General features: G+C 40.2%; 3 protein-coding genes across 10 annotated transcripts; 2 read left to right on the top strand and 1 right to left on the bottom strand.

The window, feature by feature from the left end:
* Window positions 1-737: 737 nt before the first annotated feature.
* On the top strand, window positions 738-15,971 carry LOC123758253 (ceramide-1-phosphate transfer protein). Of its 8 annotated transcripts, none has more exons than XM_069322524.1 (6): window positions 738-911; window positions 1,928-2,068; window positions 2,587-2,644; window positions 3,097-3,250; window positions 3,981-4,156; window positions 14,590-15,971. In XM_069322524.1, exons 2-6 carry the CDS (start codon window positions 1,929-1,931, stop codon window positions 14,626-14,628), a joined length of 567 nt encoding a protein of 188 aa, XP_069178625.1. In that variant the 5' UTR covers window positions 738-911; window position 1,928; the 3' UTR covers window positions 14,629-15,971. The 8 variants fall into 8 exon arrangements, with proteins under 8 accessions (XP_069178625.1, XP_069178621.1, XP_069178624.1 ...); XM_069322520.1 differs by lacking the exon at window positions 14,590-15,971 and adding an exon at window positions 4,701-5,015 and having other exon boundaries at window positions 763-911; XM_069322523.1 differs by having other exon boundaries at window positions 902-1,036.
* On the bottom strand, window positions 6,624-14,949 carry LOC123758254 (transmembrane protein 45B). Its single transcript, XM_045742422.2, has 5 exons — window positions 14,812-14,949; window positions 10,464-10,721; window positions 9,122-9,348; window positions 8,575-8,691; window positions 6,624-8,376 (listed from the first exon to the last, which is right to left on the bottom strand). Exons 2-5 carry the CDS (start codon window positions 10,696-10,698, stop codon window positions 8,068-8,070), a joined length of 888 nt encoding a protein of 295 aa, XP_045598378.2. The 5' UTR covers window positions 10,699-10,721; window positions 14,812-14,949; the 3' UTR covers window positions 6,624-8,067.
* Window positions 15,972-17,484: 1,513 nt separating the features above from the next.
* On the top strand, window positions 17,485-23,367 carry LOC138363808 (diablo IAP-binding mitochondrial protein-like). The gene is made up of 5 exons (XM_069323179.1): window positions 17,485-17,848; window positions 19,283-19,410; window positions 19,719-19,854; window positions 22,221-22,346; window positions 23,001-23,367. The coding sequence occupies exons 1-5, from the start codon at window positions 17,525-17,527 to the stop codon at window positions 23,157-23,159; spliced, it is 873 nt and encodes a 290-aa protein (XP_069179280.1). The 5' UTR covers window positions 17,485-17,524; the 3' UTR covers window positions 23,160-23,367.
* The last annotated feature ends 1,335 nt before the right edge of the window (window positions 23,368-24,702 follow it).

Here is a 24,702-nt window from a genome sequence, read left to right as displayed (position 1 = left end):
CAACTGTGTAAATATTTCATTGACTCAGGTGTTCTGGACGACATTCTAACAATTTATAAAAAATTTGCTTGTCCATTTTAAAGAATGAAGAACAATTTTATTTATATTACTTCTAAGCTGCATCACTTATGAACCCATCCCTGCCCTTGTGTGGCAGTGCACAATAGAAAGTTGTTTTCACATATTCATACATTAAAACATTGATTGTAACCATGATATATATGTGCTTCAGCCTACAGTTTAGACCTATTGTCTTGTGTATGACCCTCTGTCCTGCGTGACAGTGAATACCAGCATTATCCTCACTTTAATAAGACTTAATTGAAATCCTCAGATTAGACAAAATTGTAATTAATTTTGTCAATAAAGATGTTAATAATAATAATCTGTCATACAACCTTTGCTAGGTCGAACCTCAAGGAGGCTTTCCTGGTCTCTACTGCGCCCACTGAATGAATACGGAGGCTTTATATAATATACAATGTCCGCTGACGAATATTCCACTGAATTATGTATAGTGTATGTATTTATATAATACTATTATTACATAAAGGCGCCTCCTCGTGATACTTGGGAAATGTAACGTTTTGGGGTCGACTCCTGGCGGTCCTTCCGGAGGGGAAAGGGGGGGAGGAGGCGCCGGCAAGTGTAGCCAACGTATGTATTAAACTCTTCATTATTTTCCTACCAACGGGGGCTATACCCGTCCAAATTAAATTTGGCTATGCCGTCGCTTTGATGCGATGATATATGAAATATGAAAATTAAATTCAGTTTTTACTCCTTAATACCATGTATAAAAAGTGAGAGGAGAGATGCAGTGAGGTCGCAGAGTGCGTGTACTCAGAGGAGGCGAGTCAGTGAGGACCGGACAACTCCAAGCCGCACCAGCCACTTTCTCTCCACCACAGGTTGGTGTTTGTACACTCTACACGCTCTACAGGTTATTAATACAGCATGAGTGATGATTTGTAGTGATCAGCGAAGATTCGCTGATGAGTCGTTGCGGTCATTTGAGGAGAGGAAGTGTGGGAAGGTGAGGTTTAACTAGCCTATCGCAGGTGGCAAGACTTGCCGCATCGGGTTTTTCTATCCAAGGACAGCCTGGGGGTGTGTAGTTTGCTATGTTTATGTGTTTATTTATTTATATATATACACACAAGAAGGTACATTGGGTTTATGAGAGTACATAGCATTGATGTTTTTACATTCTTGTAAAGCCACTAATACGCGTAGCGTTACAGGCAGGTCCTTAATATAACAGATAATTATAAGTTTATTACTGTCGCCAGCGGTGACTAGTTTACTGCGCACGCCTTGCTCCATAGCATTCCCGGCTTGGTGCCTTACCTTGCCTTGGTGCTTGATAATTACTTACTGTGTACCCCATACTCATCCTGTAAGCGGTAGTTTACTGTGTACCCTAAACTCTTAAGCATAACAAGATTACATAGGTCCCAAAAGGTCCTTAAGTAGACCTCAGGAAAAGTTTGTCTACTATAAGCGAAAGATGGATGCAGTACAAGATTTTAAGATTATTTTTTATCATTTCCTGTAGCGTACGATTAGATGTGTCTTAGTGGTCTTCACACAGTATAAGATGTTGGGCCTTAGTATGTGTTCGTGTAAGCAAGTTCCAGCTGTGACTGGGTATACAAGTGACAGGATGAACAACCCAGCGGGTTTTCTTCTTATTGGGGAGTGTTGTACATGCTGCTATGGTGGTGTGTCCACTCACAAGATGAGTGGCGCTGCCCAATAAACTCGCCCCTCGGGGCAAAATTTAAATTAAATTTACTTCACGCGATCTATTCACGAAGTTGTAGGACACAAGAGTGGTACCGGAGGAAGTGTCACCCTAGGTACTGTAGGACGTGGCACTGTAGGATGTGGTATGTGGTATTGGCAGGATGGATGGTACTTGCAGGATGGAAGGAGCGGAGGAGAGGCCAGGAGAGGCAACAGAGGCAGTGTTCAGCATCCCACACATCGTGAAGGGCTTCACGGTGCCAGAGGGCGGACAGCTGGCGCTAGCGGGGTACTTGGAAAGCTGGACGGAGGTGAACAAGTAATAAATGACTTTTTCAAATGACGTCTGAAGGAGGAATAATGTGTTATCGATTAATTTTTTGTTGAGGCAGGATATAGACAGTCTCGATCATTCAAGCTCACATATTACAGTAACTAGTAAAATAGATCTATAGTTTTGTACTGATTAAAAATTTTCAGTGATTTACTCGAAATATATATCTGATTCTTGTTGTATTTTTAACATGTATTGGAGTCACGTGTCTAAATAATGTGTACAAATTTTCTAGAGTATTTGTTTCACTAAAGTTTTCACTACACACTTCATATTAATATTTATTGAATGATTACTTTTCATAAAAGTCATATATTACTAGGCTATATTTCATACCGTAGCCTAATAATTATACTAAATTAATGTAATGGTGTGTTGTATCTCTGTGTATTAAGTGACATACATAAGAATAATTGAACTGAGGAATTTACATGAATTACGGGAAGAAATGAAGATGATCACAAACCCCAAAACTTGTTTTCTTTTGATGTTTGTCTCCACAGATTCTTTGATGTTCTTGGGCCGTTTTTACAGTTTGCTGCCAGAGATGTGTCAGCGAAGGTAATAGTACTGATGTTTGGTAATATTTCATATGTAAGGTAAATTCCAGTTGTTTTCAGAATTATGCATCTTGGAACGATTTCAGTATAAAATTCAGCTTTGTACACTTTTCCCGTCTATATGTAGATGGTGCCTTGTGTGTTTCCTGCTAAAATGCTTGATCCCTCATATTAAAACATTTAATAAATTCGCTGATGAATTTAAAATTTTGTACTGCGCTGTGTAAATTTGTTTAGCCCTTTTTTATTTTAGCACGTATTATATAACATAGATAAGAATTAAATACACAACAATAATATTAATAACTAGAGCTTTGTTGTTTTTACAATTCAACAGTGTAATTGGCTATTGTAGCTGTTGTTGTTGTTAAAGCTACTCGGAAGAGAGGTTCCAGGTAGCACGGGCTATGGCGAGCCCGTAGGTTTCATCCTAGTGTTGGTGCATGTCGGCAGGTGGGGATCCTTGAGAAGTACCTCCATGGCACCAATGGGGAACATTACTCTACCGTCCAGTCTATGATCATCTACGAGAGAGACAACGACCTCCTTACCAGCAGTGACAGACCTTCTGGAGCGAGGACCTTGCTGAGGCTTCACAGAGCTCTTGGTACGTTAACACACGAGAACCTTATTGAGGCTTCAGGAACCTAGTTGAGGCTTTATCTAGCTCGCGGTACATCTTCACCAAATTATATTATTTTAAGATAGTGATGATCGTGTTAACAGAGTGAAACAATTTTTTTTCTATTGTTATCCCTGCTAGTTTAGTTTAGGTCACGTATTATGCACCCCATACCCATACTGTGGGCGGTAGTGGAAAGGCTACAGAGCAACATAATGGGATTAGGGACTAATACCAATATGTTTAAACACTAAAACCGCAAAATTCATTTAGCTAAGCAAGTTGCAATTTTTATGAGATAGTTACAAAATTCAATACACATCGTCACATCACCAGAGGGCTCGAGTCTGATCGTAAGTAGTCTCTAAATTAAGCAACTGACGTATGTGGAGAGCTTAGAGAAGACATCATGAAGGTAGCTGAAGGCTGCAGACTTATGATATAAAGCATCACAGCTCTAGATAAGGAGTCGCCAGCCTTCAGGTGTCTCCAAGACGTCTTCACTAAGCTGTCTCAGGCGAAGGTCAAAGCAAGTTTGAGAAAAATAATATCCATTCTCCACACTCTGGAGTCATAAGAAATCAGAAAATAATACTGTCCAGGGACAATGTTTTTTTTATCACTGTATAATTACTCTAAAAATTATTATGATAACCAAGGGGACAATGAGTAAAATAATAATGATGATTCTACACAGTGTTCATATTTGTTACAGATTATGCTTCAGAATTCGTTAAGGAACTTGGGAACACGTCAGCTGAAAACAACTTCGGGAGGAGAGTGTCTGAGATCTACCTGTCAACCCTTGGAAGGTTCAACAACAAAATACTGGCAAAGACTGTGTCAGGACTGCTGCTCTTGTTGCCGCCAAGGAAAACTATGCTTCAGAGGGTGAGTTATGAGTTTCTTTTATATCGTTTTCTAGAAAAGGTTCCCGGCTGTGCCCAGGTATCTCTTCCCACTTTCTCTACCCCCGCTTTCCCTCTCACTCAATCTTCCCATTCCCATCTTTCTTCCCCTATCCTCTCACTTTCTCCCGCTCTTCACATGTCTTACTTTTCCTCCAACATTCCCCCTCTTCCACTTTAATTCCCTCTCCTCCTTCGCTCACCTTTCTTCTTCTCCTCCACTCTCCACCTTTCTCTTCATCACTTCCCCCCCTTCTCCTTCCCTCCCCCACAACATTCCCCCTTGCTTTCAATCACTTCATATAATTGTCAATGTTTGGTCTTGTAATTACTATATATACAAAATACTTCAGAATAAAAAGTGTTCTTATTATTTTTACTTATTATTAATTTTATTAATTAAAATCCCACAATAATTTTGACTGCATTTCTACATAATGACCACAACATTCAAATATCACATAATGACCTGTACGGTATATTATACTAAGGTCTTAAATTATTAAATTCGAAATTTCCTGGTTTAGATTGCTAGAGGAAATACTGAAGTTGAGAGAGAATTGCTGAGACAGTTTCCTATGATGAGTGAGTCTATGTCTCTCGCCTATAACAAAACTCAGCAGATATACGAGGAATACAACATCCTGGATTTACCTTAAATTATAAGGAATGACTGTTAATACTATAGTTATTAAATGTTTTATAGTTACTAAATGTTAAATATGTTTTATTTGTCATGTGTATTTGTGATAACATGTATTTCACTGTAGTTACTGAGTGTGTATATATATATGTTAGGTGTAGATGACATGTGTACTTGCGATTATATATATTTTATATACCATGAGGAGTTTGTTTGTTCCTATGTTAACATTAGTGTGGTGGGTGTGTATTGTGTGTTAGTGTAACAAGTCTGTGTATAAAGCAGCTAGCTACTTGACTCAGTTTACCTTGGTGTAGTGATGGGTGTACTCAAGCCGGGACACTAGTTTACTGACCAGCCAGGGAGTATATTTTACTTCTGAACATAGTTTAGGACTAAAGAAAAGTCATTGTATATGCACCGAGTAGTCAGGTATACTTCTCGCGTATGTGTCTGTTGTATTTTTAATTCTGTAAGTAATCACTTTAAATTTTAAGAGTCCCCCTCCCCCATACACCGTCATACACTAATACAGCGCATCACTGCACTTGGGTTGATTGTATTGCAAGATTATGTAATTTCAAGATCAGAATTCAACACAAAGAGTATTAGCACAAGAGTATTAATACACAAATCCGTTTCCTAAATTTACCTGAGAGTCACCATCTATCTAATAGCCTTAACGGGGACAGGAAGCCGCCGACTTGTCAAAGATCCCCAATCTCTTGTTAGGTCACATTTTCATCAACTAAGTAACCAGTTTGAGTCCGAAGAATATAAAAATTTGACATAGTTGACCAATCAAACTGACTTTAGGATTTTGGAAAAACCATATAAATAATATTAGTTAACACCAGTTGAAGTCTATTGAACAACCAGTGGTACAGTCAGAAGGTCCTTGGGGGTTCTACTCCCGCGGTTGGACAGAAGAATTTGGACAATGTTTCATTTCACCTGATGCCTCTGTTCACCTAGCAGGAAACGGGTACCCTAGAGTTTAGCAACTGTTATGAGTTACAATCTGAGCAAGGTTGTGGTTAGTCAAGGGGTCGGAACCTCGATAAGTCTAACAGGCAATGTCCTTGACTATGCAGACGAGGAGTCACAATAACGTGGCTGAAATATGTTGACCAAACCACACACTAGAAAGTGAAAGGACGACGACGTTTCGGTCCGTCCTGGACCATTCTCAAGTCGAAACGTCGTCGTCTTTTCACTTTTTAGTGTGTGGTCCTTGACCATGATAAACCATAAGACTATAGCTAACCATAAGGGTAGCGTAACCCGCCAATTAGTGTAGTTTCCCCCTCCTTTGGTTTTCTTTAATTTTTATTTCTCTCTAGTTCATAGTAGTAATAGTTTCTAACCGTCCAAGTCTTCCTCGCCTCAGCTAGCTCCCATCAGCGCCTCACTCCTGTATTATTTGAAGTTCTTCCTTAACATTTTCTTTTACTTACATCCCACTGCTTATATTATCTAATATATATATTTTTCCTCATAACGATCCAACCATTACAAAGATTTGTTTTGCCTTTTACACACTGTTTTTACTTATAAGGTAAATCGGCGTGACCGTTGGTCTAAGGCCTATTAAGATGGTACTTACAGCAAGGTAGATTGTAAACTATGTGTGTGTTTACCTTTTTTGTGCCTGCAGGATCGAGTACTCTCTCTCACTATGTTGTTTTAGATTCAGTTACTCTGAACAAAAAGTTCTAAGTAGCACGGGCAATGGTGAGCCCGTAGTGGACTTACTCTCTCATTAATTTAAGCTTTCGTAGCTCATAAAATTAAAGTAATAAAGGCGTATCTTCAACATTTATTGTTAAGTACATCATCAATATCAATATACAGAGTACATCAATGTATAATAATAATAATTAGTTGCATAACAGTGTTAAAAGCAACATCAATTTGTCAGTCACCGGTGGGCACTGTAATTAGGCTCCCCCATAATGTTTATATAAGAAATGGAAGCACCAAAAGTGATCACAATCAAGTCAAAACATTCTTACATGATGATGAATGTTTTGTAATGATCATTACTCCTAAATTATCTAAAATTTCCACAATCTTTCTCTCGTCAGCCAAAGTTATTTATAAAACAATAATTCACATTTGTGAAAAAGCACTTATACAAGTTACAGAAATTTACCTGAGGGTCACTAACACTTTAGTTACTTCGATGAGAGGAAGCCGGCGGTTTGTCAAAAGTCCAAAATTGTACCTGATGATTTTTTGTTTAAATCACTTTGTCTGAAATCACTCCACTGTACAATTATATTAATTATGATTTTGATTCATATATCGTAAAATATCTTACTGAGATTAATTTCCTGAAATACCGTCTCAGACGAGTCTCAGGAACAGTTTTACGTGTAAATAAAAATACAAATTTTGCTACAAACAGTTAGGCCAATGTTATAAATATATTTCCTGGGAGAACTTTCGTTATGAGACAGTATAACGCTTGAGAACATTACATACTGGAGAATATTTGAAATACATTTTGAGAACAGACGTTGAAAAAGAGAAAAGCTTTGAAGGAACGTTACCTAAATACGTCATGAAGTTTAAATATTTGAATGAGCCGTTGATATTAGCGGCAAGTTGTGTTGGGGGGTGTTCACCTTTCCTTTCCCTTCACTTTCTCTCCTCACTTTCTTAACATATTTATCATCTTCATGCAGTTTCTGTGAGGAAGTGGTAATACACTCTACTGGCGTTAAGCGAGCGCTTTGGCCTGGGTTCGTATCCTGGCCGGGGATTTCGGATTTACTTGTCGACAATTCTAAACTGTAGCCTCTGTTCACCCAGCAGTGAATGGGTACCTGGTTGTTAAACGATTTGGCGGGTCGTATTCCGGGGAATGTTAGGATTAAGGACTTGCCCGAAACACCACGGGTGCTAGTGGCTTTACAAGAATGTAAGAACTCTTGTATAAATCCCCTTCGTCCCATCCCAAATCCTTATCCTGACCCCTTCCCAGTGCTATACAGTCGTAATGGCTTGGCGCTTTCCCCCCCTGATAATTCCCTTCCTCCCTCTTGTATGAATAAAACAATGTTTGTATACACTGATGAGTGTCTTCTGGAGGCAATGTTTGTATACACTGAGGACATCTATAGCATATTTAAACATTTTCTCCTTTCTTCCAACCACAGACTCAGTTAAAGTCTTTTCTGAAACACAATCCTTTTCCTTAAACATCACGTTCCTCCTTAACATCCAGCTCCTCTAAACATCCATCTCTAAACATCCTCCTCCTCTGAATCGGCAATAATATGCCGCACCTGCTCCGTGTCCATCTTAGAGAGGCAGCTGCCGTTGGCGGATGAGAGGCGGGTGAGAGGATGGAGGCTATGATAAACGGTAGCGGATGACAGGGCCTTCACCCGCGTGTGGATGAGGAACCCAGCCACCAGCATCAGCACGAACACCACGGCACAGTGCCAGCAGAAGATGAGGGTCACAATCATCATTTGGCTGTGGTCATCTTCGGTCCACTTCTGCCCCACTGGAGGGTACAGGATGAAACCCACTTGGAAGAACCAGGTGCCCTAAGAGACCAGATGGGAAACATTAGCATTTGGCTAAGATTAGACCCCCCTAGCTAGGATCAGACCCCGGCTAGCACCACGCTCCAAAACACCATTTATGACTAGTGGTTGTATTACAAGTATACACATTGCATATGTAGTAAACCGTATGTATATTCGTGGATGCATGTACTAATGTAATGAATGTAATGTACTGACCTGAAGGAGGGTGAAGTAGACCCTGGCGAGGGCTGGGAGAACGCTCCTCCTATGGTACATCTCTAGACCCGTGGCTATCACACACCCGGCCACCACATACACCAGGTACATGTGCACCTGTGGAGGACCAGTAACACCTGTACACCGGGAATGTCTATACCCAAGGGACGCAAACAACACATAAATTAACAAATACAGAGAAAAACCGCGACAACAAAGGTAGGAAAAGAGAGAGAGAGAGAGAGAGAGAGAGAGAGAGAGAGAGAGAGAGAGAGAGAGAGAGAGAGAGAGAGAGAGAGAGAGAGAGAGAGAGAGAGAGAGAGAGAGAGAGAGAGAGAGAGAGAGAGAGAGAGAGAGAGAGAGAGAGAGAGAGAGAGAGAGAGAGAGAGAGAGAGAGAGAGAGAGAGAGAGAGAGAAAGAGATAGAGAGAGAGAGAGAGAGAGAGAGAGAGAGAGAGAGAGAGAGAGAGAGAGAGAGAGAGAGAGAGAGAGAGAGAGAGAGAGAGAGAGAGAGAGAGATACAGAGACAAAGAGACAGAGTCACTCACCTGTACGTCCATGGGAGTACGCCCGTGGAGGTGGTAGAGAAAGAGGAAGCCCTCTATCAGGAAGGCCAAGATGGCGGAGACGTAGTCGAGGTCCTTCGGGAGAGGCGCTCCGTAATGGCCAAGAATATCCATCGCGCCATTAAGGCCGAAGAAGAAGAACATGGTCATGTGCTGGGCGTTGTTCAGGTGGACGAACACCCCGTTCTTCCAAGCCGTCGCGAACTCACCTTATACATGTAAACAAAAATTTTTGTTTCGATTATATTCTCTGTTTTGTTTTTTTATCTGCCCACTCGAATGCTTATGGGAAATTATCTTTAGTTATAGGTCTATTTTTTTGTGACGTAGTGTTATACAGTTGTGAATGGACCAAAGACTGATAAACTTCAGGAAATGTCAGTCAACTCAGCTCTGCTAGGGACTTGCTCAGGATATGGAAAATCCGTGTTTTATTTTTATATAGGCCTACTAGTCTGAAGAACATCTTTTTCAGTTCTTCTTGTTCCACCTGTTCAGCGATATACCAGACTCCCGGGTCACCTGTATGGACTGTTAACAGACACACACCTCAGCTCTTACAGACAGTCAACAGACACACACCTCACCCTTACAGACAGTCAACAGACACACACCTCACCCCTACAGACAGTCAACAGACACACAGCTCACCTCTTACAGACAGTCAACAGACATACACCTCACCCCTACAGACAGTCAACAGACACACAACTCACCCCTACAGACAGTCAACAGACATACAACTCACCCCTACAGACAGTCAACAGACACACAGCTCACCCCTACACACAGTCAACAGACACACAGCTCACCCTTACAGACAGTCAACAGACACACAACTCACCCCTACACACAGTCAACAGACACACAACTCACCCCTACAGACAGTCAACAGACACACAACTCACCCCTACAGACAGTCAACAGACATACACCTCACCCCTACAGACAGTCAACAGACACACAACTCACCCCTACAGACAGTCAACAGACACACAGCTCACCCCTACAGACAGTCAACAGACATACACCTCACCCCTACAGACAGTCAACAGACACACAACTCACCCCTACAGACAGTCAACAGACACACAACTCACCCTTACAGACAGTCAACAGACACACAACTCACACCTACAGACAGTCAACAGACACACAACTCACCCCTACAGACAGTCAACAGACACACAACTCACCCTTACAGACAGTCAACAGACACACAACTCACACCTACAGACAGTCAACAGACACACACCTCACCCCTACAGACAGTCAACAGACACACAGCTCACCCCTACAGACAGTCAACAGACACACAACTCACCCGTCATGCCAATAACGACAGCAACAACCTTCAACATGCCCTCAAAGGGCAGTTTGGGGCAACAAGGGGTGAAAAAGGTGCTGGTGTTCCTGTAGAAGATGCGACCGCCGCCTCCTCCTCCCTCTCCTGCAGCTCTCTTACACATGTAGTACCTCCTGAAGATGCTCAGCAGCCACCACAGTGAGAAGAGACTGAAGAAGGTCCCAGGGACGACGTGGCCAAGGAATGAGCCCATCTTTGCGTTTACTATAGTTTGTGCTGAAAAAGAAAAGAGAACGTACTGAGATTTAGATGCCTAACTAATTTATTCTCATTTGGGAATTGTATTTCGGGGTAAACAATTGTTTTGTTGATTTTATAAGTTGTGCAAATATAAGGACCTAATGTGGATCTAGCTTCTATATTTTTCCCTAAAATTGAGTTGATTGTGATTTGAATAATTTGGTCTATGGGTTTCGCCTGTACAGTCAGGGTCTGTTATGAGGCCTCGGCCAAGACCACATAATTAATGGGCCCTCAGCCAAGGCCACTTAATGGGCCCCTTGGCGAAGACCACTTAATTAATGGGCCCTCGGCCAAGGCCACTTAATGGGCCCCCTTGGCCAAGACCACTTAATTAATGGGCCCTCGGCCAAGACCACTTAATGGGCCCAACCCTCTGGTCAGTGTGGCTTTTCAAAAGCTAAACACATATACATGTAGTCATTACATAATAATATGTAATGATTAATTATCAAAGTTATATTATGCATAGCTTCGCAGAGGAAAGCATTGAGGCTATGTTCCAATACTTATATATATCTGAATTCCTTAATCCAGAAAATAGTATACAGAGGTTGAGAAGCCGTACCTTAGTCTACGGTATACTGAGGTCTGGAGGTGACGCAGGTGGAGTGAAGGAAAACATCTTGACAAGTATTATTGAAGTAATAACTGCCCGACTAACAGTGAACAATCGTTTGGGTATTTAGCTGATGGCCACTAACACTAGTGTCCTCTAAGGACAGGAAGCTGGCGGTTTGTCAAAGCTCCTCCCATTTACCCTGAGGATCTTTTCCAGTTGGATTTTAATACTTATTAATTAAGGGAGTTTTGGCATTTACGGCTTCGGCAGGTAGGCGGTTCCATGGGTTTGAACAATGTGGGTGAAAAAGCATTTCCTGTTCTCAGTCCTACACTGTGGCTTGTTGAGCTTGAAACCATTGCTCCTTGTTTGTGTTACATCTGACCTTCTGAAGAAATTGTCCGGATCAGCATCCTCCAAATTGTTCAGTATTTTAAAAGTTTCAATGAGATCCGCCGGCCCTGTCATGCGTGGGTTAAGGTGTTCTTGAGAGAATATTAAGTAAAGGCAAGTAAAACTCTGCCCACCGCTCCTCCTCAGTTGTGTAACACTTCGTGTGAACCGTTAAAACATGAACGACAACGTGTACAGTACAGGAATTACACGGTAGAAATAATCTGACAGTGTTACCAAGTGATTACTCCAAGTATTATTTGACATTTGTCCATTTTTATCTTACAAATAAAGTGTTGGAGAGGCCTTGAACATGACCTACTTGGCCTTCTGGGGTAATCCAGCCCTGAATGCAATTGAGTTCCTTCTCGACTCACAATCGGGAATTCCGGACTTGAATACCTTTCGAGACAGACAGACAGGCTATACCTGTCTCCAACAAAATAAAAAATATATATTAAAAATAGTGTGGTCATTTGAAAGAATGTAGACAGGAGTTGGTAGAGAAGCCTCGCTGGTTCCCTTTGACCGTCCCAAAATGTTTCACACGTCTCGTGGAGACTGCAACATTGTCAGAGCATATCCACAGCATATCCACAACATTCCTCACCAGCGGCGTAAAAATTAGCGGGTTTTTGGCGTGGAAATCAAGAGAGATAAGAGAGTGAGTCAGAGCTGAGGTCCGAGGCGCTCCCTGAGTCACGTAGCAGGAACTACCATGATCGCGGCTACGGAGCAAACGTCAGGTGTCACAGGAGGAGTTACCTAGTGACGTGTCTCCCGATGGAAGGTCTAATGTACTTGTAGTGGATGGATGGAATAGATTTGATCAAGTAGTGGTTATTACAGAGTGGCATGAGTGCCACTTCGCACTCCTAGCCTCATGGCAACATGGTCCCACATTTTTACCCAAAATTTAATATCCAGTTACATTCTTGTTTCTAAAATTATATGGCAACTTTTATCTCTACACATTCTGTGAATACTTCATATGAACTTTAAAGAAAGTGTTAATTTCTTCTAGGAAATATTGAAGCATGGTAATAGGATTGAAGCTGCCTCCCTGCACTTGTAGCCTATTTACGCTGAAATATATTTAATTCTCGCTTCACTTGGAAGTCAGCAGTCATTTGTTTTTTAGAGTGTGGTCTATTTTAAGGATTTGAATATCTAAGTTAAACTTTAATGAACTTCTATTAGTATGGGTAGAATATATTGTAAAAACAGTCCGTCCTAATTTCAGGTGTTGATACGATAATGCCTGACTTGAGTAAAGTGTTACATATATTCATGTAAAGTTAACTTTGTGATTACAATGGAGGTCGGAGTACCTGACCATCGCTTACTGTGCTCGTATCAAGAGCCCAGTGTGTCGTTATCAGCTTATCTGGTCTTATCTGCTACTGGCGCAATGAAGACCTTTCACACACCAAGGACACACCCTCCCCCCCTCCCCCCTGCTCTAAGGTCACTACAGCCAGAGGCAAACACGGAAAGCATCACGTCTTGTTGGTCCATATATACATATTCTGTTCTGTTTGCCACTGTTTCTATATTTACCTGTATGTGCTGATTAGCTCACACTATAGGTCCCTGGTCCCGCCTTTCTAGCTGCTCTGTAATGACTTTCCTCCTGTTTCTCGTGATGTATAGTGAGGCTGCTTGCTGAGTTTGTATCAACGATCCTCTGATGAAGTTTTTCCTGACGTCTCTCCGGGTCGTGTGTGTCTCCAGCTTCCACTCGTGTTCTCTGGTCGTGATATTCATCACTGTGAACATTGCCTTTTTGTCCACCTTATCAGTTGTCCTTAATATCGTGCATTGTTATCATGTGATGAATCGTCTGTTAAATTGGTTATGGTGACTGAGCTCGGTATTTCACTATAAAGGAGTCCAACTAGCTACGGGACAAGTCTAGTCGCACATATTTGCAATTCTTTATATATAATATATATAATTTTCCTATATACTTGAATCCTGTGTTCACCTTTGCGGTAAATGGGTACTTGGGAGATAAGTAACTGTTGCAGGGTTGCATCCTGTGGAAGGTCAGTAATTCTACCTTGGGGGAGCCTCGATTAAGCCCCATAGATACACTGGCTGTCTGTCCCCGACACAACGCACTACTCAATTAGTTGTGTCTCCACACGCATCACTCCAAACATACCAAGGTAATCAATGTTTCCTTAGCAGCACCAACAGCCGTGTGAAACAAACCGGTTTGGCACACTGGGCCGCTCGCAACACAGGCTGTACTCACCACCACAACACATGCCGCCCTCATGTGCTAACACCTACACAAAGGTGCTGATGATTGATTGATAAAGAATAAGCCACCCAAGATGTGGCACGGGCATGAATAGCCCATAAACAAAGGTGTTTAATAAGACCCACCTTTATATGAGACCGTTCAGTATTAATTCCGCAGTCGGACTCCGTAAATATCACAAGTTAGAAAACGGCGTCAAATAATATATAAGTTTACTTCATTACTAAATTAGTCATTGCGACAGCCTAGGTCTTATATTAACATATACCAGTTGAGTTGAGTTTATTTATTATTCACTTCCATGTCATTCTGTGCGCTGTAGTGAAAATGTTAGAGGCACATAATTGGGTTCAGGAACTGAACCTCTAATATTCGTTTAGCTAAGCAACTTACAGCATTGAACAGCTAGTTACATAATTTATTAACGTAAATCAAAGTAAATCAACAGTATGTTCATAATTTGTTAAACTAACATTACCGGGACCTCCGGAGAGGCCAAGCACTAAACCTGAGTGTCAAAGCCGTTTCTTTTGTCATAATAAAATAGTTACACTTAGAATGGGTAAGAAAAAATATAATGCAAAAATATTGACTTAATAATTGATCACGATTCATTTCAGAGACCCACGACCCACCTGAGAGACCCACGACCCACCTGAGAGATCAACGACCTACCTGAGAGACCCACGACCCAACTGAGAGACCCACGACCCACGACCCACCTGAGAGACCCACGACCCACCTCAGAGACCCACGACCCACCTCAGAGACCCACGACCCACCTCAGAGACCCACTACCACCTGCGAGACCCACGGCCCACCTGAGAGACCCCACGACCCACCTGAGGACTGGAGGGAGGTTTGCGCACAGTAAGGCGCTCCTGGCTTAGGCCAACTCCAGGCGCCACAGTAATGTGGTAAGGTTGTGCAGGGGAGCCCGGCGGAGGCGCCACCTCTCCCACCTCATGCACACTTTACACTGATACCCCTCACTCTCGTGTCCGCCTCTGTTATCTGATAACATGCAGGAAACCGCCAATCACAATGTAAAATAGTTTGATGTCATGGAAATAAGACACAATGTAAAATACCAACTCCCCCCACACTAAATATTATCAGTCATGAATTTTAAAACTTTCACTCATAGATGTCAACCAACAAACTCACACTAAATATAGAAAATGCTTACTACGTTTTATTCAAATGGAATTCCACTTCAGATAGATAATGTTGACATCAGCCATAATAACGAGGGGAAGTACCTTGGCCTATATATAGACAAGAGATTGGACTTCAGCGCCCATATACAACACATAGCCAAAAAATCTCAAAAATGGTCGGTATACTTTCTAAAATCAGATATTATACTCCCCACTCTGCTCTCCTCTTTATACTACGCATTAATATATCCCCTATCTTACATACGGTATCTGTGCATGAAGTTCAACCACTATAAATAACCTCAAGCCTATCATCTCTCAATAAAAAAATAGGCTATCAGAGCTAGAACAAAATATGTTTTCAGACAGCACACAGCCCCTCTATTGAAGTCCTTTAACTTGTTAAATATGTACTCACTCCACACATTCTCATGTGCAATCATGTACAAAACCTTGTTCCTAAATGCTAATCTTGATCTGAAACATTTCCTTGATAGATGTAATAGAATCCATGATCACCACACCAGAAATAAATATCTCTTTGATATCCCCCAGAGTCAAACTAAATCTGTGCAAACACTCAATGTAAATAAAATGGCCCAGTCTTTGGAACTCATTCCCTGATGAATTAAAAAATTGTCCAACCTCTGCCCTGTTCAGAAGTAAAACCAAAAAGTACCTAATTTCAATCTCATAGTTACCTTCCTTGTGCTTCAAACTCACACTGCATCTTGTACTACCCTCTCCCCCAATATTAGTACTTAAGACATATATCTTTACCAGTGTAATCACCTCTGTCAACTTATGTTGTAGTTATTTGTTGATATAAAACCTTATTACAATGTACCTTTTCATCTTACCTGATTTGTTAGATTAAGGATCTGCCCGAAACGCTATGCGTGTTAGTCGCTTTACAAGAATGTAAACATATCACTAATATAATCTCACCAACCCATTGTACGTTCTTGTAAATAACAATTCCAGCAATGTATATTTTATTGTAAAATATTCGAGAAAAATATTGTACAAATATATATATACAACAAAAGACAAAAGGAAGGGGATGGTAGGAGAAAAGCAAACAGAAACTGTATTGAAGAGGGGACCTAAACATTCCCTCTATGTGTGCTTTCCTCCGAGGCTAAGGGTCCCCTTCTTCCAGTCTGAGGTAGTACTCCCTCGGGCTGGAAGAAGGGGGACCCTGAACCTCGGAGGAAAGCACACAACGCATTAGAGGGAATGTTTAAGTCCCCCCTTCAATACAGTTTCTGTGTTTCTGTTTCTTATTAAGTGTGAACCTCCTACCACCCCTTTCTTTTGCGTTTTGTTGCGCTGTATTAGACATTTAAAGGTTACAGGATGTACATTGGTTGATATAATGAGTGTTTAAAGGTCATTTATCTCTTGGAGCTCCTCCGCCTTCGGAAAGGAACCGAGGACGCAGCAGGCGTTTCCCCTCTGGATCGCCACACTGAGGCGCTGAAACAAAGAAAACAGGAAGCTCTTGGGTCCCTGATGATGTCAATGAACCTGGATCCCAGTTCCTTGAGAAATCCCAAGGCACTCTTACCCCAGGGGCCATGCGATTACCGGACCACGGCCACAATGGGGTGGGTTGGTGATTCTTTGGTAGGGTTAGGAATGGACTTTGGTTGGGCTTGGGGGGGGGGTTGTTTGGTCCGGTGGTGGTTGGGTGAGCTGTTTGTTGGCTAGGCTAGTGGTTACACAGCTGGTTGGAGTGATAGTTTGTGTGTTCACCTAGTTATATTCATCTAGTTGTACTTGCGGGGGTTGAGCTCTGCTCTTTCGGCCCGTCTCTCAACTGTCAATCAATCAACTGTTACTAACTACTAACTAATTTCCTCCCTCCCCCACACACACCCAGGAAGCAGCCCGTAACAGCTGTCTAACTCCCAGGTACCTATTTACTGCTAGGTAACAGGGGCATCAAGGCGACAGAAACTCTACCCATTGTTTCTCGCCGGCGCCGGGAATCGACGGCGCCGGGATTCGCCGGCGCCGGGAATCGAACCCCAGACCACAGGGTTACGTGAGCAGCGTGCTGGCCACTCAGCCACCAGCCTCTATATTTTGAAATAGAAATTGTAATAATAATAATATAAAATATTATTATTAAATTTATGTAAACAGCATATTAATTTAAAGATTTTTCCCAATACGTTGTGGGTAATTAATGGCTTTGTAAACAGTTGTATAATAACTTCTGTGAATGTAAACGTTGTAATATATAAATTATACATGTATTTTAAATTATATACAGTATATATTATACGAATAAAATTTTTCATACTATAACATTCCCCGGGATCCGGTCCCACTGAAAACATGTCAGCTTTACGTGACGTCACGAGTGTAAACATTACTGAGGCTTAAAATGTGGCAAACACTCTCCAGGAGAATATTTAATCATTTACCGTCATGTGGAGGGGCATTTGGAGGACCTGGAGCGCCACAGAGCCATTTCTACAGACAATCTTCCCGAATGTGTAAGAGAAGAGGAGAATCACTCTCTCATATCTTGACAAAAGCAGCGGAGTGTGTGGGTAGGAAGGCAGGTCTGTGGGTCGTGACTGGTGGAGGGGTCATATTGGCTGGTTATTGCCTCACCAGGCGACCTGCTGCTGCCTGCCAGGCTGGCTTCACTGATGACACCTTTCATAGGGAAGATCTTGGCATATCACCTGTCAAGCCTCTTGAGGTGAGTTAAAGACTACTGTGATCCTTTGCCCGAAATGCTGTGCGTATTAGTATCTTTAGGTATTGTATCTTGAGATCTTCAGGTTATCTTGAGATGATTTCGGGGCTTTAGTGTCCCCGCAGCCCGGTCCTCGACCAGGCCTCCACCCCCAAGAAGCAGCCCGTGACAGCTGACTAACACCCAGGTACCTATTTTACTGCTAGGTAACAGGAGCATAGGGTGGAAGAGCATAGCTCTCTCTTTAAATCCAACATTATGTTTGTAACTCATCTTCAATGTATGTACCTTTACCTGAATAAAAAATCTAAATCTTCCACTAATGGAAACATGTTTATTTGTAACAAGACGCTTCAGTTGGTTTATTTGCTCTGGAGGTATTGTATAACCGGCCGTGTGCTAGGTGCATGTTTTTAAATTGTCGATGCCGTTTAGTTTAGTTCATTTATTATACACCCCATACCCATCTTGTGGACGGTAGTGGAAAGGGTTACAGAGGCACATAATGGGCTCAGGTACTGAACCAGAAACCCTCCAGAATTTTTATTTTGAAGATCAGCATTGTTCCAATTGTCGATACTGAAAGTGGGAATTTTAAGTTTGGAGGTATTCTTATGTTATTGGTGCTACATAGCCTTCCCGGTTTGGTGCCTTCTATTGATAATTACTTATGTTATTGTGACCATCTTCAAGAGGTTTTAAAATCTTACTTGATGCAACACTATCCATGGCATGGCCTGAACAGTGAGGCTGTTTATTAGTGACACCCGGGGCTATGTGGCCTGGTAATTATAGCCCAGCAACAATCCGTGGTATAGCAGCTAGCACATAACCTCACAATTGAGATGGCCTGGGTTTGAATACTAGACAGGGTGGGTTTCTTTTTTTAAATTATTTTCCCCAATAAACCCAGCACAAATTGAGGAACTGGATGTTAAACAGTTAGCTTATTCAATTTCCCTCTTGAGAACTTCTGCCTTTCTGTTGCGGATATTTCATATTCTTGCAGTCAGAATGCGGCATAGAATTGCATAATTATATTTTCCTCCCATTTCATCCTCCCCCCCCCAACATTTATTATGTATTATCAGTGACTACTGTGGAGTGATGTTTAGCTCTTTATGCCCTGTTTACTGGATTTGTTGTAGCTGTTGCATTATAATTTAACTATTCAAATGTATAATGTTTACAAATTATTGGTGAAAACAAGCCATTATATTTTCTTTATTCCATAAGAAATTCTCACCCTCCTTTTATGCATAGCTCTCCCATCTTTTCTGCAGTATGGTTCTCCTAATGGTTTACCATAGTTGAGGATAAAAAGCCTGTTTGGTTTATCAAAGTCAACCCGAAGGTCAATTACTGATGTTTCCTAGGATGCAACCCACAGTCTCGTATATGAGACAGTTAGTTATAATTTAACATATTTATTGGCAGATGAATGAGGCAGCAGCACTCACTCACTCCTCCCTCTTGCGCCAAGCCAGTGGAGTGACAGTAGATGCATCTTTACAGTTGTTGCATCGTGTTCTTAGGGCGAGGCTGGATTTCTCAGAACAATACAGGTTAGATATGAGAGGCAGTGGATTAGCCTACTTTTGAAGAATATTGATTTGATTATAAATGTCATCATTTAATCACTTTTCTTTGCCTCCTTACCCTACATACTCTTCTGGTACATCCATAGTATTTAATAACAATTCATGTAACATCCATAGTCATATGGGTTATTCCATTCTCATTGCAATATAATCTCGTATCATCTCTTAAGAACACTCTTCAAATAAACTATCAATAATTTGTCAAGTATTGCATGTCACTGAAGTGAAAATTGTAATGTATAATCTGAAATAATCTGCAATGCATTCCACAGAAAGCAACTGAATGATGCTATTGACCTTTTGGAATACTGCACCGCAGTCATACACAGTCCAGAGCAGCACGATAATATCTGGCAACATTTTGTCATTTCACGGGCTGAAATGGAGACATTAAAAGACCAACTTAAGGTATATTTCTATGCATAGTCTATATTTTTAATTTACCGTACAGTAAATCCTCTATTTAAATTCAATCAGGACAGTACAGGATATGTTAGCAAAATTTGAATTGTGAGACGAGAGATACACAAGTATCTACAAGAGCTGGTGTGTGGCGTTTGTGTTTTTTTTTTTTAGCTACACCCAAATACTACACTCTGACTTCATGATTCCTCACAGTTATCTTGTGTTTTAACACATTTTCCATTATATTCTTGGTTTATAGCATTTTCCAAACATTGGGTTCGTCATTAAGTACATTATTTCTGGTTGGAAAGGGGCAAAATATTGTGGATATTTTTTATGGAGAGCAGGGAAAAAGAGTGGACCTTATGAGGTTGTTTCAAGTTATTCATAATTTTTCCCCATATAGCCTGGACTTCAATCAGTGTGAATTAAATTTGCACAAGGTTTTCCAGAAAACGTCCCTTGAGTGGAACAAGAATGGACTGTACTGTACTCGTAAGTTTTTTATTAGGCCTTGCAAAATTAATATCAAGGTACTTGGCTCATGTCTTCAGGTTTTATGTGATGAAAGAGGATTTGCTCTCTGCACACTATAATGTATAAAGCCCAGAGCATCCTGCCTTAGTTACAGGATAATGTCTTAAATTTGATATACAGTACTGTATATTAAAAAATAATTGAAGGTTTGTACACGCCTGCGGGCCGCTCCAAGCAACCGCCTGGTGGACCAAACTCTCACAAGTCGAGCCTGGCCTCGGGCCGGGCTTGGGGAGTAGAAGAACTCCCAAAACCCCATCAACCAGGTATCAAGCAGGTAACACCACTAAGAGTACACATTAGTAGAGATAAGGGATTCCTCAGATGAGTGTGTGCAGTTTGGATGTGGATGTTAATGAAGTGAGGAGTGAAATACCTAAAAAGACAAAAATTGCAAGCAAGTACAAAAAGGTCAGAGAAGTCTTGCTAAGGTTGTGTGAATTTATGGAAGGAATGATTAAATATAATTACAGTACTGTATAAGCAAAATGGAAGGAAAAACTGAAGGTACCAGGAATTTAATGATAGGAAATATATATTGTACAAAGCTTTCTGATGACCAAACCACACAACAGAAGATGGAGAAACGACAAGACATTTCGGTCCGTCCTGGACCATTATCAAGTTGTATGTGATGGCGGAGAGATTGATTGATGAAGATTAAGCCACCCAAGAAGTGGCACAGGCATGAATAGCCCATAAATGGAAGAGAGATTGATTGATGAAGATTAAGCCACCCAAAAGGTGGCACGGGCATGAATAGCCCGTAAGTGGTGGCCCTTTTGAGCCATTACCAGTATCAGAGCAAATACTGGAGATCTGTGGAGGTGCGACTGCACCCTGCGTGACGGGAGATGTCTCAACCACACACCCCGTGCAAGGTGTGTGTGGTTGGTGGGATTAAATAATGAGTGCAGTACTGATTGAAGGAAATTTTAAGGCGATCCAAAGGGTTGGAAGTCAGACAATCATATGTGTAGGAATCTGTGAGCAAAACATCAGCTTTCCGGAAGGTAGTCCACATTGTCAAGGACAATCACCGAATTGCCTTTGTCGGAAAGAAGGATAACAATAGAGTTGTTAGTTTTCAGGATGGCAAGGGAAAGCTGGAAGCGATAAAGGTGGTGGTGATTTTTAGAAAATAAACTGTCAAGAGAGGGGATAAGAGCTGATGGAACAGCATTTAGTCAAGTAACACTTTATCAACAATTGATCTTCTTCTACCTATTTAAATGCTCATTAATTATAGGGGACTTAACAGGGATAGAAAGATCAGTGGGTGACACAATTGAAATGAAATAACAACTGTTCATTGATGGTGATGATGCTCAACAAGAGAGAGAAGCTGCAGGAAGCTTGTGCTTTGGCCCAAGCAACTGGGTTCTCTCCAGGAAGTGGAACTGAACCGATGCTACTAGGATACACACACAATGTCTCCTTTAATCGTAGATTACTGACGATGTCAGCCATCTTTCTGATTGACTGGCACAATGTGCCTGCATATTCAAACTAAGGATGCTTGAGGATATTAATATATAGTAGGCCCATTCTCACCATGATGAGGTCAAGTGCAATAGTACCATACCATTCAGGGTTTGTTACCATGCCATATATACAAGAAAATACTTCACTGTCACATTAACAAATAGGTAATACAGTACAGTACTTCAGATCTACCTCTGCAAACCTCAGCATAAATAATTTGTAGCTGCACTACATTTTTGTATAGTATATATATATATATTTGCAGGTACAGTATCTACTTTTTAGAATCAATCCCTATTTTTTATCTTCATCCATAATTCTTACTCATTGTTATCTTCATTATACAGGACTTGAATATGTTGATGACTTATGCATACACTACACTAGAGAATGCAGCCATGACGGCTTTCATGAGTGGGGTGGAGTTTACAGCATCTGCAGCGCAACAAGCAATTGACAATGCAAGAGTTAAGGTGATGTAGATTTTCCTTCATTTTGTACTATTTTACAGGTATTCAGAAATTGCTGTGTAGTTGTAACATCTCCAACTGAGCTTTTCAGAGTAGACGATCTGAATTTTACTTTGTTGACTATTACTCTTCGATTTCTCTTTGTTGTCAAATTAAAGATCCATCTTTCTACTTTGCCAGTAAAGTTATTTCCTTCATGCACATTTTTGTGTGCAGTTACACCATGGTCACATCTGTCAAAAACTTTCTCGAAGCTTGTATATACTGTACAGTATTATACAATATGGTCAACTGGACTATATGTCCAGTTGACCATATTGCTGTTCAACTGTATTTTTTTTTAATTATGAAAATTATGCATTTATAAAGATTCTAATTTAGTCCTATATTTTGTGTGTTCAGATTTTATAATCTTGTCCATCATAGGCCTGAGTTTTATTTGCTGTTTATTAAAACCTTTATTTTTATTCATAAATACTTGTGTACCACCTCTGGTGCAAGTGTAGGGACCCATAGCCTTGGAGAAGAAAATAAAGAGTACTTGTATACTGTATTTGTACTTGTGTACTGTATATCATAAATATTAGTATATAGTACAGTATTACATAAACATAGTACAGTACTTTGGATCTTGTAATGAATGTTGTTTTCTTTTAGATGGAGATTGACACCAAGCAAAACTTGGCTTTAGAACTACAGTATGTTCAGAGACACACTCGGTATATCGAGGCATCGCAGAAGGTAATAGATGAAACTGAGAAAGCCAGTGAAGACACAGAACAAATAGAAGATGATCTAAAAGAAAATGAAGACTAGACTAGATGAATATGGTACTAGGGGAGGAAACTAAAGTGTATTACGACGATGAATGCATACACAGTCACCCCAGAAGTTTCTCCTGTGCATTCATTCTTAATTTCATTTGCAGTACTGTATTTATTATATAAATAATATAAATATATGTAAAAAACAAGCAAAAAGCAATGTACTTTAAATAAGAGATGAACGTACAATATATATATATATATATATATATATATATATATATATATATATATATATATATATATATATATATATATATATATATATATATATATATATTATATATATATATATATAAATAATCTTTGGACAACACCCACCAGTGGGACTCGAACCCAGAAAGCACAACTACCTTCCAGTAGCAGGCATAACTAGTATGCTTTAACCCACTACACCATCAGACCTTTCAAAAGAAGTAGATAGTTCGAGGTATACCTCGATATATAGCTCGAGATTTATATCTCGAACTATCTACTTCTTTTGAAAGGTCTGATGGTGTAGTGGGTTAAAGCATACTAGTTATGCCTGCTACTGGAAGGTAGTTGTGCTTTCTGGGTTCGAGTCCCACTGGTGGGTGTTGTCCAAAGATTATTTAATCTTCACTTGTGGTTTATGCAAGTATAGGCATATATATATATATATATATATATATATATGTCGTACCTAGTAGCCAGAACTCACTTCTCGGCCTACTATGCAAGGCCCGATTTGTCTAATAAGCCAAGTTTTCATGAATTAATTGTTTTTCGACTACCTAACCTAACTTACCTTTTTCAGCTACCTAACCTAACCTAACCTATAAAGATAGGTTAGGTTAGGTTAGGTAGGGTTGGTTAGGTTCGGTCATATATCTACGTTAATTTTAACACCAATATAAAAAAATTTACCTCATACATAATGAAATGGCTAGCTTTATCATTTCATAAGAAAAATAATAGGGAAAATATATTAATTCATGAAAACTTGGCTTATTAGGCAAATCGGGCCTTGCATAGTAGGCTGAGAAGTGAGTTCTGGCTACTAGGTACGACATATATATATATATATATATATATATATATATATATATATATATATATATATATATATATATATATATATATATATATATATATATATATAATATGTATATATATAATATGTATATATATATGTACACTATATGTATAAGTTATATATGCAATTAAATACATACTAATTTTTTGTGCTGTTATGTGCAAATTATTTAAATATTTAATTTGTTAATAAATAAATTTACTAAAATATTGTGTATTAGCATAATATTTAGTGAAGAACACTTAAAAGATAAGACCAAGGTACTAGACCAGTTATGACATATTACCTAAAGTTGCAACACTGGGACCCAAGCTTGTACTGCCTCACACCTCACAAGTTACTCAGGCAAGCACTCCCATCACCTCACTCTCACGACATGTTCTCACCAACTCTTGTTCACTTCTGCATCACCTCTTGCTCATCTAATTATCACGAATTATCCCTTTTATCCAAATAATAATTCCCATTTTTACTGTTT

This window comes from Procambarus clarkii, chromosome 11, assembly GCF_040958095.1.
Source record: "Procambarus clarkii isolate CNS0578487 chromosome 11, FALCON_Pclarkii_2.0, whole genome shotgun sequence".
Classification (NCBI taxonomy): Eukaryota; Metazoa; Arthropoda; class Malacostraca; order Decapoda; family Cambaridae; genus Procambarus; species Procambarus clarkii.
The sequence above is the reverse complement of the archived record's forward strand: the minus strand, read 5'-3'. Positions and strand labels throughout refer to the sequence as shown.

Coding starts and splice junctions, on each gene's coding strand:
- LOC123758254 (XM_045742422.2), bottom strand. CDS start 10,698: ATGGGCTCATTCCTTGGCCACGTCGTCCCTGGGACCTTCTTCAGTCTC. Junction 8,692..9,121: donor GTACTCCCATGGACGTACAG/GTGAGTGACTCT, acceptor GGTCCTCCACAG/GTGCACATGTACCTGGTGTA. Junction 8,377..8,574: donor TCTACTTCACCCTCCTTCAG/GTCAGTACATTA, acceptor CTGGTCTCTTAG/GGCACCTGGTTCTTCCAAGT.
- LOC123758253 (XM_069322518.1), top strand. CDS start 965: ATGATTTGTAGTGATCAGCGAAGATTCGCTGATGAGTCGTTGCGGTCA. Junction 2,645..3,096: donor CCAGAGATGTGTCAGCGAAG/GTAATAGTACTG, acceptor GCATGTCGGCAG/GTGGGGATCCTTGAGAAGTA. Junction 4,157..4,700: donor GGAAAACTATGCTTCAGAGG/GTGAGTTATGAG, acceptor TTCCTGGTTTAG/ATTGCTAGAGGAAATACTGA.
- LOC138363808 (XM_069323179.1), top strand. CDS start 17,525: ATGTGGCAAACACTCTCCAGGAGAATATTTAATCATTTACCGTCATGT. Junction 19,855..22,220: donor CATTAAAAGACCAACTTAAG/GTATATTTCTAT, acceptor TTCATTATACAG/GACTTGAATATGTTGATGAC. Junction 22,347..23,000: donor TTGACAATGCAAGAGTTAAG/GTGATGTAGATT, acceptor GTTTTCTTTTAG/ATGGAGATTGACACCAAGCA.